The following is a 15,688-nucleotide window of genomic DNA, read 5'->3' as shown; positions in this document are numbered from 1 at the left end:
TCTAATCAGCCACCTTCTATCTGTTGAAGCATTAAAAATGAAACTTAAGCAGATGTTGACTGTTTTGTGTGTCTGTTACATGTGTTTCGTTTGTGTGAGTATTAATGTGTTATTCTGCCTTGTGTATATTGAGTTGTTTGTTGTTGTCATACATTGCTTGTTTACCTTCCTTGCCTGCATTTTTTATTTCAAGATTATTACTGTATTTTTAATTTTGTTGATGTTTTATTCAAGAATTCTTATTCAATTTGCTCATTTGCAGAGTAACTGATCATATATTGCCTGATCAGATGAGTAAATGATAATCCAAGTACTGTATTGCGAAAGGGCTATGGTGTTGATTGTTTTTCCCTTGTACCCACATATGGTGAAGAATGTGTTAGTGGATACCTTTATAACTGTATACTGTATATAGTAACAAAATAAGTGTATCCAGATGTGTGCATTACTATATTTTGTATTTGTGGTATAATAGTCAGTTCTTGGGTTCCTGCACGTTTGTTGTAATGGCCCAGTGCTAATATGTACCTTGTGGCCTGCAAGCTGAAGTTGCCCTTCTTCTGCATTCCACCATCTCTTTGGGGGGATAAGGAGGTAGCTGAGGGGCATTTGTATAGCCAAGCAGCTCCACAGCTTGGTCATGTTAGTGCCCGTACATAAAAGTGTTTCAGGTCTTGGGCCACTGCATCTTTCAAGAGGTATATGGGACTGTTTTCCAGTACAGGTGCATTGTTCTTGGTATGTGGTAAGGCAATTTTAGAAGACTTGCATACGTGTGTTTGGAAAGTGGTAAAAATTATTTACTGCAGGAAGTTGGAACTGCATAATTTTAACCTGCAAATATTGTCTTTATTTTCTCTCATATTTTTTGTTCTTTTTGATGATGATGATATATATGATGCAGGTTTTAAAAGTTCTTGGAATAATTTATTCTTTTGAAGGGAATTATGTATAAATGTACTTCTCAGTTCAATTTTTACTTCAGAGCAGTTAGTATTTGGCAGCATTCTGGGTGCATTGTTAAGTTCTTTTGGAAGCCACACTGTGCAATATTTGTTGATGCAATTGTTCATCATGAAATGAACACTAGAGATGCCAGCAAGGCACATAATGCTATAACAGTGCAAAGCCACTGAAGAAGATACTCTTAAGTATTTTCTAGAAGTGCATTTGTTGCCAAGATCACTAAATGTTGCATGGAAATGTTCAGTGGTCTTCTATGGAGTGTTCTGCCTCAGTTTAACATTTCCCTGCTCACACACCCCACTTTTGCAAGTAAAGGATACTGGAGAGGGATGCCTTCATGTGGCACAAGTGTAGTGCAACAGGACAGCTTAAGTGTCTTTCCGCTTCCTCTCGATCCCCTGAAAGGAGGATGGTGGATTGCAAGAGAAGAGCAGCCCTCAGTCTGCAGTCCACTAGGTTTATGTCCAGATGACCCTGGAACACTAACAACAATAAAAGCAAATGCAGTATATCAAGGCATATCAATGAAACCTAAGTTTGGGGATTGTTTAGTAAGAAAATGAGAATAACAAAATATTCCTCTGACTTTATGAACCTGCTTCGTTATATCATTACTAAGTAGTCACTGCTTTTTTCTTGAGTTTCATGTGTATGTGTGCAGCTCCAATTTTTGTTTATTTCAGTTTTACCATATCCTCCCTAGTCTGGATCTCCATATTAACTTGATATCATGGAGAGAGAGAGTTTTTAATTGTTGAAGGTGATATCCATAATCTCCTCAGCTCTTGGTGTAGATACACCTTGCTTCATCTGAGTAGCAGGTGTTTAGTGAGTTTGGGATCCATCTCCCAAATGTTCGTACATTTCTATTACAGTATATATCTGTTGTTCACTTATAACTTTTCTGGTAGTGCAGCATTGTTTTCTTTGACCTCTTGACCCCAGCTGTCTGATTACGTGTTTTTCATTTTCTTGCTACTCAGGACAGTTATATTCAGCTTTGGAAAGACTTTGCAAACTGGAGAGGTTGGATATAGCTGTCAGTTACCCTTTCATTGCAAGGCATCTAGCCAAAGCAGATTAAACTGTGGAGGACAAAAGCAAAACTGTAAAATACAGTACAGGATTGATGGGGTTAACTATGGTGAAGTTTTGGTTCAGTTTATTCTTGCCACCTTCAGATGATTTTATTTAGCTTGGGAATAACTTTATATAAATGGATGGGGTTAATTACTGTTATCTAGACCATTCAATAAAACAACAACAGCAACAAAAAAGAAAAGTAAAAGAAAAAAATCCTAAGCTGAATAGGTTCTTCTGGAGATACTGAGAATAAATTGTAAGGTCACCATGCTGTAAGGATTAAGAGAAGTCCTGTTTAAGAGATTTTACTATTTTTATATTTTTAAGAAATCTAAAAAAAAAAAAAGTTGAGGCATGTTCAGTCTTAATTATTGAAAATTATATGTGATGGAGGACATTTACTTCTTACATAGCCTTCGCCAAATATTTGTTAGTGATTTTGAAACCTTTGTATATATAGAGGTTTACATTCTGAAGTGTTACTCTGATGTTAGGGTTTGAGAGGGTTGTGAATGGCTTCGTATTGTTTAAAGAAAGTGTTTAGTGAAAGTTTTTTGAAGCTGCTGTCAGAGATCCATTTTTCATCCTTATATTTTAGAGTATAGTGTAATCGTGAACCACAAACCCAATTAAATTCTCATTGTCATCTTTGTGCTCATTTCTTTTTATCTCTTGTAGCATGAAGCCTTATAATTTATTCTTGCAACAACCAGATGATGCTTAGGAGAGAATTTTCAAAGTATAGAAATTAGAGATGATCTTCAATAACTTTCCCTATGCAGGGACTCAGTTATGTTAAAAACAGTCCTCAGTTCGTTGCATGAATAAATTAAAGATATTGCACTGAAGCAGTTAACACAGTGGTAGGGATATTATCTAGGACAAGAAAGGAAAAAAAAAAAAAAATTGATGCAGCATTTCTATTTATATTATGGTAATCTATTACGTGCCTATTTCACACGCTTATTCAAAGAGGGATCTGTAATATGTCCCCCCTTTTGTAATATTGTAATATTAAGCTTCCTCATGTTCATCTGCAACAGAGAAATCTTCCAGTTTATTATTGTCCTTTGTCTGTTCAGATCTTAAGTATATATGGTAATGAAAAATAAATATAATTTATAGAGTACCATCACTCATCATCAGCATCATCAATGACCTGACTCTAATTACTTATCAAGGGCCAAGTTCTCAAAATATTCTGAAACAGAACTTACTCTTACATTATCTACTGTATAAAGATGAAATACGTGGGATTTTGACAGCAACTTCATGTCGGTGTGTTCTTCAGGCACATGGATTTTAATGATGGAAGTAAGGAGCTTGGTTTATGGCAGCAGCTTCATATTAATGTGTTGCAATCCATGCTGACATAACATGAAAACAATCAGAGCACATACCTCTCAAACTGGATGTGCAGTTGACTGTGAGAGCACCGCAACATCGAGAATGTTGAACCTTGGTAAGAATATGGAGATGATGTTAGTGAGCAGCTCTGGTGGCCATGTGTTTACCTCTTAGCTTTTTGGTAGGGAAATATTTGTGAACATGTCAACATTTTCATATCATACGTTTTTGTCTTGAGGCCATTATTTAATTCTTTAACACAAGGACAGTCTCATCCTTTGTGACACTAGTGCTACACTACCTCCAGCACCACCAACATTATCATCATCATCATTTTATCCTATAACAATAAGGGAAGCATATGAGAAATGACTAGCAGATAGGCTCTCAGCACTATGTAGAATACAATTAAAACTTCCCACAATGAACCAGAACTGTGTTACATAGAATTGTGGCCACCACATCTCTCCAGCATCTTGAACCAGACACTTCAGTTCATGAGGTTTCTCTTGAAATTCATACCAGAGAACACAAACAGGATATCTAAAATCCCTTGGATTCATGTCACCATATGACAGGCCACAGTGACATAAGCAGAAACAAAAATATAATTACAACATATTTCTGGGAAGAAGTAGGCAGCTTTTATAAATGGAGGTGACTACACTTTGATAACAAAACAAAGATTGCTGATAAAGAAAGGTTAAGGATAGAGAAGTGGAAAGATAATCTTGGGGAAGAATTTGGGCAGGAAGATGGAGAGGGTAGACAGTAATATACCATATTAGGATTAGAGTAAATTAGAGTAATAATATGGAATAGAAAAAGACGGTGATAGTAATGTATGTTCTTAAAAATATGAATGAAATTTTTCATGTCATTGCAGTATGAGTCACTACCATGTTAACTAATGAATGTTTTGTTAATAAGGATCATAACTGTTGAGTATACACAACAGTTAGTAAATAATGAAGGAATTAAACCTTGATTGATCAGTGAGGGTGTTAAGTTGCAGTATTACATCTAAACATACTTACAGCAGCTCACATTTAAGCAACAGAAATAGCATATAATTCCATTGTCACTCTTAAAATTCTTTGCCCGTCTGATAATACAGCAGCTATATCGGAAAACTTGGAAATGAATGTTAATAGTGAGTTTATAAATTGCCATTTGATGATGGAAATTGATGAAAAAAGAGATACTTGTACTGAATTCCTGTTAGTTGATAGTGCTTCATTTACACCAGAAATCACAGATTTGTTGGAGATTGCCAAGAAAAGAGAAGCCTGTAATGAAACCCTGTGCCTTAATAGTCATCATCATCCAGACTTCCTTTCCCACCCTACGGCAGGGTGAGGAGTAACAGAATCTAGACAGCCTAAGTTTGCCCAGTCCAGTGGGCCATGCTTCCATTCACTCATCATTCAAGTCCCCAGAATCCTGGTTCTGTCTGTCAGAAACCACAAATGAGATGATATAATGATTTGTTGAGTAGTGATGTTGCAGTGCTTCTCCAACTGCGTTTGTACAGGAAATGTGATACAGGTGTCAACAAGTACTCTTCTGTAGTAGGATCTTGACTCACCCCAACCATGTGTTTTCTCTCTCTTTTTCTCCTCTGGGCAGCCTGTCTATTTGGATGTCTGCGTAAAGTGTTAAAACAAGGTACTCCATGTCTCCTCCATCTTCCTTATTCAGCTTGCTCCTCATCCTCATCTTTTTCTTCTTCCTTCTCCTTCTCATGATTTTCCTTAGTTTGCTTTGTTGTATTTTAATTAGAGTGTATTTGTGTGATGTTGGGTGTCCTTGCCTTTGTTTTTATTAGAAACTTTAGTAAATTTGAGACTCTGGTAAATAGAGATAGGACAGCTTTTGCCATAGTGGTGTCTCTCTCACCTCTCCAGTCCTTTCAGCCCAAGAATGCCCAATGTTTTATTGATGTTACCACCAGAATATTTTCTTCAGCAGTAGGGAGAACTTTCTTAGCAGTGTTTAATGCATATTGTTCTTAATCCCTTTTCTGCAGTAGGTTTCCTCGGGGGTTAAATTAAATCAGGAGGTAGCAATAATGATAATATGAAAAAGATATTTTTTGAGAGAAAAAAAGAAGAAGAAAAAAAACTTTTTGTTGCAGTAATGTCACAGTAATTTTATTCAAGCTTCTGCCAGACAGTTTTCTTCAGCAAAGGAGAAACTTAAAACTGGAAGGGGTTGAGTACTTTTAGCTTTCATTAGCCCCCTTACAATTAGGGGTTATGTATTAGTGTGTGCAGTGGCTTGCAGTGTAGAGAAGCACCACATTAGCAGAAGTTTTCCATTCATTGTGTACTGGAAGGTTTACTGACTCATATTCCCATCACTTTAGGAGGCTTCCCAGCACTTCTTCCTTAGCAGTTTATTTTGCACATAATGCCTTGATATTCTCAGGTATATGTAGTGGTCAGAATGCCACAGTTAGTGACAGCCTTGCATAAGTTCTATCCCAAAGATATGACTGGAGATTTTTTATTTTTTATTTTTTAAAATAAAATATATTGGAGAGTTGTAGCCATCAGTTCTTACACCTCAGAAGAGGTAAAGTGGGATTGACTTAATGTTTAATCAAAAGTTTTCCCAATAAATTTCAAAGTTACATACAGTAGAAGTGAATATCAGTGTCTTGTACACATGAATGAAGCAGTAAGGAAGAGGTTCTAGCAAGCTTGCTTAAGTATTGAGAATATTATGGCTAGTAGTGTAAGTAGCTAGACTTCTCCACCATTTTGTATCCAGGCACCAGATTAATGAATGCTTCTTGATTACGTTAAAAAGAACATGGCAGCATAACAACAGAGGTCATTGCTGTCAACCATGCTTATATCATTGCATTGAAGCCATATCCCTTTAACCTCAGGACGTCTTGGATTTTATTCTTGCTGTCCCCAGATGATTTTATTTAGCTTAAGGAGAGCTTCCAGAGTGAAGGGGTTGAAGAAAACTATCTGTAACCCCTTTACTGTTGGAATTATCTTGTAAATAAAATTGTATAATATCTGTGCAGTACCAAGAATAAAATACAAAATATCGTCAGACTAATGGGGGTAACTACTGTAGATGAGATTGCTTAGAAAATACTATAACTTTACATTTTTAATCATGATCAAACCCAGGGGTAGAATTTCCAAGCAAATTTAGGTTGATAGTCTATCGTAACTTGCATTTGTTTCTGGAGGAAGATGTAGAGACACGGGAAGATTCTGCACTTTCTTTTGCTTGTCATGCCTGCAAAAACAAATTACAGTTATGAGAGGCAACTGATCATATGTACTTTGAAAATTCCATCCCTGTATCCTAACTTTGACATTTTAGTCCCTTCACTCCCAAGACATGTTTTTCATATTATTCTTGCCATCGCTGTATGATTTTATTCAGATCAGGGGGTGAATATATAAACTGGATGGGTTAGGCATGGTATTCACTGACCCATTCATTATAAAAAGACCTCCTCCTGAGCTTTTTAAAATTGTCAGAATATAGCATGAATAAAGATGAAGGTTTCATCAATTTGAAGGAGTGTTGTTAGAATACCGTATACTGTACAGTTAATCCCACACGGCGTAGTGAACTGTTTACTGTGCTGTTGTAATATTCATAGCAGTGATCACTCTTGCTCTGGAGTCAATATGGAAGTTGTCTAGTTTGTTGTGTCTCAGTATTAACCCTTTGAGCTTGATTTATTTATTTATTTATTTTTTGCCTCCAGATGATTCTATGCAGCTTAGGGGAGAACTTTTAAATAGAAGGGGTTAGATATAGCCATCATTAACCCTCATCCTCACTGCTAGGTTTCTCTCCAAAGCTGAATAAATTGTCTGATAGCTTCAAGTGACATATGAAAGAAGTCTCGGGCTGAAAGGGTTAAATTGTCTTTCTTTTTTTTTCTTTGTTTTTTTCTTTTTCATTTTTTGTAGTTTCTTTGGTTGCTGCCCCATTCTGCTCCTGTCAGTAGTCTGTTGCGTGGATTTGTTTCTTGTTAGTTGATAAGCTTTTTTTTTTTTTTTTTTTTTTTTTTTTTTTTTTTTTAAATAATATCCTGAGTATATCAGAATTTTCGTGAGCCATTTTCAGAAGAAAGTTAATAAGAAGTTTACAAATTCCTTGTTATATGTCGCTCTTTTAATTTTTTTTTTCCTTGTTAATCATAAGAAATTACAGAAAAATTGTACAGTCAAGTCACCTAAGGTGCGGCTAACTGGTTCTGGACCGCGCCTGTGCCATAGAAAACCGTGCCATACAAATAACTAAACCTATGGGAAAAATGGAATTTGGTTCTGGACGTTCGCCCAAAGTCCCCCTTTTCACCCCACTTTTCCCCATTTTTCCCACTTTACACATGCACACAATCAAGCAGTCAGTCAATGCATGTATTACATGTAACAATAGGCACAAACAAACAGGAGGCTGATCAGCCTTGTGTCTGCTTGGGCAATACCATGTGCTGCAGATCGAGTTAAAAAAAGCTCGGCCAAGTAGACACAGATTGGCTGACCGACCAAAACATTAAAGATGGTGGAGGCTGCCTGGTCAAGCACTGACTGAAGAAGTTTATTCGATAAAGTTTGTATGCTCAGCTCTCCACAATACTCACATTTAACACATTAATAATCATTCTTATATACCTGACGATGATGATGGGAGGCATTGTACTTCATTTTAGCTCAGAGATGGGTGCTTCATCACTAACCCGTTCATAGCGGTTTTACAAACAAACCTATAAACTAGTCACAGTACACGAAGAATCTTTAATGTTTCATTACTCAGCACAGTGAATTTGGTGAAGTTTAACCTCCTCATAAGAGAGAAAAAAGTCCACAGTTGGAGCACTTGTAGTATAGAGCTGAAGTGGTCGCCATCTTCTTTGTTTACAAACGGGAGTGCACCACCAGGGAAATTTGCCCGCGCGTTTCAAACATTGCTGCATCCGCATCATAGGTAGTTTATGTGCATGGTTCGTTTTTGAGGGGTCTGGCACCTTGCCATGTCATAGAAAACTGTGGCATAGAAGTCCGTGCCATAGGCGACTTGACTGTACAGTATATGGAAATTCCACTGCTTCCTATAAAACTAATTGCCTTTTTCCCTTCAGTTTACAGTATTACTTATAATTTTGTTCTCCCTAAATTGGGGAAAATGGCTGATCAGTTTTATAATGATTGGTGAAACCTCTGTAGGCAGTTCTTCTGTAATTTATTTATGACCTTAACCCCTTCAATCCAATGGTGCATTTTCGTATTGTATTTTTGCTACCACCAGACCATTTCATTCAGCTAAGAGGAAAGATTTGCTACAGTTCTCTCACCTTAACTTGGTCCAGAATTTTTTCCTGTTGCAGGTTATTTCACGTACCTCAGTGATGAAAAAAGACAGTTCTACTGCTGTACATCCTTTCCATGGCACATCTTCATGACTGGCGTGTGTTATCTCTTGTTACATCTCGGCATTCAGGATGGAGAAATGACAATTTTAGGCCAAGTTAAAGAGATCATAGAGTAGCAGTTAGTTAGGACTGTATCCAAACTTCTCCTATGCTAAACAAAATTATCTGGTGGTAATAATAATAGGAAACAAGATACATTGTTGGATTGAAGTGATTAATGGGGGAAGAAAAGGCATATGACAAGGACTGAATGAGCAAATGCAGTGTTAATGTGTAATATGCAAACTAATTCTCTTTAAGAAAATATACCAAGTGGTTTCCATTTCTAGTGAGAGTAAGGTGCACTGAAATTGTGTTAAAAATACTCTGTTAATACAGCTTCAGTATATGAGTTTGTTCTCTCTAAAAGTATGGGGTATTAGCTCCAGTTAACCGCATCAGCCTGGGGCAGACTGTTTGATTTTGTTCTAGCAAACCAGTGCTGGAGAGGGATACCTTCTTATGGTAGCGCAGAATTAACCAGGGGAGATTCATTGCTTACTTATACACACATTCCTCATCTCTCTTCCCATCCTCCAAAAAGAGGATGGTGAACTGTTGGAGAAGGGAACTTCAACTTACAGTCCACTGGGTTCATAGTATAGATAAGCCTAGGGCTACAACAGCTACTGCTATTGTTCTGACAGATGTAGGCAATATGCAGCATAGGAGACCATGCAGTTGGTGAGGGGGTTAAGGAAAGCTATATATAAGTTGTCAGGTGGTCACAGGAATAAATTAAGAATGAAGTAGTCATACTGAATTTAACTACCTTACTTCACAGTGATGGCTTGTAAATTTTTGTCTTGCTGTCTCTTGATTTTATTAAGCTTGGAGAGCATTGTCACTGAATTGGTTAGATACAGCCTTCATTAACCACTTAAGTAAGAGAGGTCCTTCTTAACTAGAGTACAGTCATTTCAGTGCCAGAGAGGGATGCCTTCACAAGGTGGCACTGATACAGCACAGTGGTGGAGCTGCCCTGTCAAATGAACATCCATCAACTCACTCCCTATCCCCTTAAGAAAAAATAAGTAAATAAAAAAATAAAAAGGAGGATTGTGAACTGCTGGGGGAGGGAAGCTTCAGCTGGGTTCACATTTCAGTTGAACCTGGGGCAGCAACTACTATTATTATCATCTGGAGATAGCAAAATCAAGTTAAAAGTAATGGCCTTGGGCTGAAGATGTTAATTGGAGCATTGGATTTACATGAGGGGAGCATTATTGTTATGTAAAGTCAGCACCATCATACAGTACAGTGTGTTGTAGTGTGGGATCAGGTGTTGCCATGTACTGTTGTGGACTCTGTTACTGATTCACTTCCATACGATAACTAGCAAGATGGTGAACAATGGCTTTTGAAACTTAGTGATGTTATCATCAGAACCCTACAGACTTTTCAGTATACTTTATAAGAGTTTCGTAAAATCTTCGACCTAAAAGTGGAGCAATTACCCTAATTGCAACTACATATAGAGCTAGTACTATGGTCTTGTTGTTGTGAGGCTGTACAAGGAAAACATGGTATTGTAAAGTCAAATACTAAATCTGTTTGCTTCTCCTGCCTCTATTTTCATTGCAAGACATCATAGATGCTTGAATGTATAACTAGTAGCTGACTGATGTGTCTGTTGCCAATCAGTTGTGGGTCAAAATAAGTACCTTTGTCCTCTTAACTTATTCAAGCATCAGTGAATCAAGCAATGAGGAAGAGACATGGGAGACTAACAGACTTTAGTATTATGAGGCATAGTAATGACCCATAAGTTGATGCTCCATTTTAAATTTTTCTCAGAAGGCAGCTTTCAGAACGATACTGTACTTAAGCCGTGTAACAGTGCTTCACAGATTTGCAGTATTGATGTGGATACAAATGATTGTATTACAGTGTCACTGACTCGTTTTGCCTATAACTGGAAACCTCCGTGCAGTGTGCCAACTTTACTTAAAAACTTCTAGAAATACACAGTAAATATTTATTTTTTTTATGTTTCACGTTGTGTATGGCAACAGCTGAGCTTCGCATTACAGCTATATAGGGGTCTTGGATATGAAGGTACCTTGTTTTAGTGTATTTCATTTTAGTGTACAAGTACTTTTATTTGATTTTTGCCAGCACTCAGTCTCATGAGTAATGTGCAGTAGTTTGAGTGTATGTTGATTTTGAGTTATTTTGTGCACTTACTGAGTAAACTTTTGCTATTCAGTAAGCTAGGTTGTCATGAAATACAGTTATACACAAAATATATGCTTTTTCACTTGAAGGTCAATTTCATATTCAGATATGGTCTGCATTCACTTTCATAAACAAATATTGTTTATAACTTTAACATTTGCTTTTTTATTTGTGGTGTTCCTGCAGCCGGTGTGCCTGTGCGTGGAGGTGGTGTGCGGTGCAGGTACGGTGATGTGTTGCTCAGCCCTCCACCCCTGCCGTAACTTTGTGCATGACCCCCAGGCCCCCTGCTTCACCCACGGGGGCCTCTGGTGCCTCTGTCACTCCTACCCTCCCTGTCCGCGGCCCATAGTGTGTAGTGGCAACCCCCAGACCTTCACCCTTGACCCCTGTGTTCCTCTTGACCCATGTGTTGCCTCTGACCCCTGTGATCCCTCCATAAGAGCTGTTAACGGCAGCCATGCAGTCCATGATTGTAAAGCTGGGGCAAAAGCAGGAAATGGTGATGCTTATATTGATGGTCGGCATTTGTTTGTGCCACAGTGTGTGTGTAGTGCTGGTGCAAGTGAGGAGAAACTAAGGCAGGTTTGTCAGTGTGTCCGTACCCCAAATGAACCCAGTGCAAGGGCTGAAGGCGGTGTACGATCGGGTGATTTGCTTCGGAATCTTCTCCTACTTGGGGGATCTACTGCAGGGACCTTGGAATCTTCTGACCAGCTGCTCAAGAGAGTCAACTCTGCCCCCAACACCACTGTAGAACCCAGTCGATCTTTACCCCACTATTACGGTCCTTATTATCATGCTCACCACGTTCCCCTCACTTCCTCACAGTCATTAGACACAGGGCGAAATCTTCAACAGAAATATCCTCCCACAGCTAAACTTAGATTGCGTGCCTCATCCTCTCGATTGCTGTCACACCACAGCTCATCCACAGAGGAATGGTTTGAGGAGGTACATGATGATGATGATAAAGATACTAACAGAGATGATGACAAGCGTAGCTCACAGGACACTCAGTTCACCAGGTCCCCTTCAGAAACAGAGACCTTTTGTGAAAACACTGGCCAGTCTGCAGATACTCCAGCTCTTTGCAGTGCTACCCTAGATAAACCTCCCCCTCCATCCCCAGGGTCTCAGGATGTTGAACCAACTTGGAGTGTTCCCCCCCGAGCCCTGGAGGAGTCAGGAGGGAGTTTAGGGAGCACTGGAGAGGATAGTAGAGATGAGGACAGTCGAGGTGAGACTCTGAGCACCAAGGGGGATGTCTGTTTACCACGAAAGCGCAGCACAGAACAGCACTCCCTCAACAACCTCCTCTTGGCTGACAGCTGTGATCAGCTGTCTGCCAAGCCCCTCACGCAGTCTGAATCCAGTCTTAGTGGTACTCATTATAGCGAGGGCAGCATTTCCAGCTCCAGTCGGCCGCTGAGAGATGGTGAAACGGTGTCCCAGGCCCCAACATTTGACATAGCAGACCTGGACTCCACCGCCCCCACAAAGAGCCGCAAAAAACCATGTCCCAAGCCAGCCCACAAGCCTAGTGTTGGTGGATCCTCAGATAGTACACCCCCACCTACCCAGTGCTGTTGTGTTGTGACCTAACCTGCCCGACCTAGACAGCCGTAGTGACGCTTGTAGTTCCAGTAAGTCACCCACTTCCCTCTGTGTCTCTAGCTGCATCCACACTGCCACTGGAATAGACTTCTGATCCAGATTGTCCGATCTTGTGGGTCATGATAGAAAGTTTGAGGGAAAAACTCATTTCATAGGATTACACCTTGGGCATTCTGTTTCTCATGGTCATTTATTTGTACTGTATTATGTCTGGCCATGAGAAACAACTTGCCCAGACCATGACCCAGTGAGGCTGGGTATTCTTCCAGCTTCTGTCCTGACATACATGATCAGACAGTTGGCTTCAAAATGTATCTGATTCTGACTTCAGTGTGAATGCATCCTTACTGTTTAGTTCAGCTTGCTAACTCCAAAGCAAGTGTAAGAGATTAGTGGCCAGCTCATTAAGCAGTTATATCAATTTTATAGCTTACTAATTAATAACAGATTTTTAGTCAGCCAGTCACTTGTTGACTGTAATAAATCCTTTAATGAGTCCTTAAAACAGTTTTAATTAAAATGTAACTAATCAATTAAATGCATTACTGTAGTTTTGTTTGAGCAGCAGGTAAACGACCTACAAGTAGAGCTGAACATTTTAAAGTTTAATTTTTCAGAAGTAACTGTTTTTTATTCTCTCCCTGTTACTAAATTACCTAATGCTTCAGTATGTACTTAAATGTCCATGTAAATTTTGTGTGGTTTTCATTTTGTAATTTATTGACCAGTTGTGGATTATTTGGTGTCCCCTCCTTTGGTGTTATCGCTGCCATTATGTCAGTCAGTGTTTGGTGTAACATTCTCACACCTTTGTTCATGCTCCTGTACAGTCCAGGATAAATGTGTGTATAATTTTTTACTCCTACTTCTCACTTTCTTCTGCTGAGCTGAGAGAGGCCTAGTATATTTCTTTACCCATAGATGACGGTCTTTGAGATGATGCTACAGACAGAAAAGTGACCAATATGCCATAAGTTTGAAGTAAATTCAGTGGAATAGTAGGTGTACTTTTTGTCAGTAGTTGCCTCACCCTGTCATTGTCTTCCATTATTTTATTGAATCCCAAACTGATCATCACTCAGGTGTCTAATTGTATTGCATCTTTTTTACAGGATACCCGATAGAAAGGAAACCGCAGGTCTCTTATTACTGTGTAGGTAGTGTATTTTTTGCAGGATACTTGTGTTGCATTGAATCTTGAGTAGAATTGTTTTACTTATGGTAAATACATTACAGTTTTGTGTGAAATTTAACGAAATTTCTAAGAGAGTTCAGTAAGAAATAAATGGGAAAAAAGTGGTTCTGCAGAACTGTTTGGATCTTCCTTCTTTTTCATTTTCATAACCACATTTATCATATTCATCGTTGTTTTATGATGAATGTTCAATTTCATTGCACTGCAGGAAAAATCTTTCTCAGCCCCCCACCCCCCCACCCCCTTTTTTTTTTTTTATATTTTTATTTTTTTTTTTTTCATCCTAGGGCAGGGTGAGGAGTAGCAACATCCAGCCAGCCAAAGTTTGGCCAATTTAGTGGACCATGCTTCCATTCACTCATCATTCAAGCCCTTGAAATCCTGGCTCCATCTGATGGACCAAAAAAATTTCACCATGTTCTGTAGCTTCACATATGCATATCTGATAGAGCCAGTCTGAATACTGTCACGTTAGAAAGGGGTGCCACGTCCCTGGTCATCCACTTCACCTAAAATTCATCAAGCCAGCTCGATCTCTCGTCAGTCCCTTGACCTTGTCAACTTTCATACCTCACTTCCTCACACACTCATCCACTGTATCCCTTCACCTTCTTCTTGACCTATCTCGCCTCCTCCCTCCTTCAAATTCTCTCAGATATACTTTTTTCACCACCGTATTGTCATCCATTCTATCCACATGACCATACCATCTCAGTACGCTCTCTTCGATTCACAGTTGCCACAGACCTCCTCACTTTACTTCTTTCACAAATTTTTTACTGTAGATAATTAAGTTGTGTATGCAAGCTGGAAAAAAAAAAAAAGAGCAAGAGTAAACTGAATTGACATGTTAGCATAGTGAAGGTGCTAAGGGCAGATCAGTATATTACTGTACTCTTTTTACTTTAACTTGGCCAAAAATTGCCAAATCTCCTTTGTGAATGCTAAACTGTACCAGTAGATTAGCATTAGATAATGATGCTAGTCACTAATAAGTGTTATGGAAAGATTTAAAGTTGTAACACTGTCATCTGCTATGACTGATTTCCATGAAATAGCTGCAAAGGGATGAAAACTTGGGCCAAGTTAAGGTAATGGAACTACAGTCCTGTGTAACTGTGATGAGGAAGCAATAATTGTGACCTTGCAGATGACGGGACCCCAATCGACGAGCCAGTGTGGCAGCTACGTGGGGAGGCCAGGGGAGGAGGGGGTAGGGTGTCTGGGGGTGGGGGACCTTCCACCTCCCCCAACCATCCGGGCGGGCGGGCGGGAGCGGAGAGGGAGGAGGAGGAGGAGGAGGATCAAGAGGAGGGGGCGCAAAGAGTAAGGTTCGGTCCACAGGGAGTGGTGTCATCACGTTATCTCACCTCCGCTGCTGCCGACTCACACGTTCACATCTTCAGGGAAACCACTGTGTAGGATCAAGTATTTTTTTTACTAGAATATTTTTTATTTTTTATACAGCTTGTGGTGACATTTTTTCTCTCCTGCAATGAACAAGCACCCATAAAGGAAAAAAAAAAAAAAGATGCTATTCATGGTGTTTTTATTATTGTATATCATGTTTCATGGTTGGTAAGTGTATGTTGCTCATTTTGAATTTTTTTAATGGTGATTATCTGCCACATTGACCTTCCTCTTGTGGGGCCAAATTCACGTGAATGTATAAGCTGAAATTTTGTCCATTTAGAAAGCCTCATGGCACCTCTTCCTTACTAATTTATTTTTGCATATGACATGTTGATATTGTCTGCTGACCTATTTATGTAATCTGTATTGACATCAAAAAGTTGCATAAGTAAAAAAGAAAATCAAGGTGTAATAGGCAAACAAAATCATTA

At 39.0% G+C, this 15,688-nt stretch overlaps 1 protein-coding gene across 1 annotated transcript in view; it reads left to right on the top strand.

Moving 5' to 3' along the window:
• Nucleotides 1-12,637, top strand: part of 5PtaseI (inositol polyphosphate-5-phosphatase A) — a 50,073-nt gene extending 37,436 nt beyond the window's left edge. Inside the window, exons 14-15 of the mRNA XM_080285667.1 lie at nt 11,219-11,459; nt 11,526-12,637. Coding sequence (XP_080141793.1) covers nt 11,219-11,459; nt 11,526-12,637 — 1,353 coding nt within the window. The remainder of the gene's footprint in view (nt 1-11,218; nt 11,460-11,525) is intronic.
• Nucleotides 12,638-15,688: the final 3,051 nt, after the last annotated feature.

This window comes from Coenobita brevimanus, chromosome 107, assembly GCF_032717465.1.
Source record: "Coenobita brevimanus isolate Jiangsu-jjx chromosome 107, ASM3271746v2, whole genome shotgun sequence".
NCBI lineage: Eukaryota > Metazoa > Arthropoda > Malacostraca > Decapoda > Coenobitidae > Coenobita > Coenobita brevimanus.
This window is presented reverse-complemented; position numbering and strand designations above follow the sequence as displayed.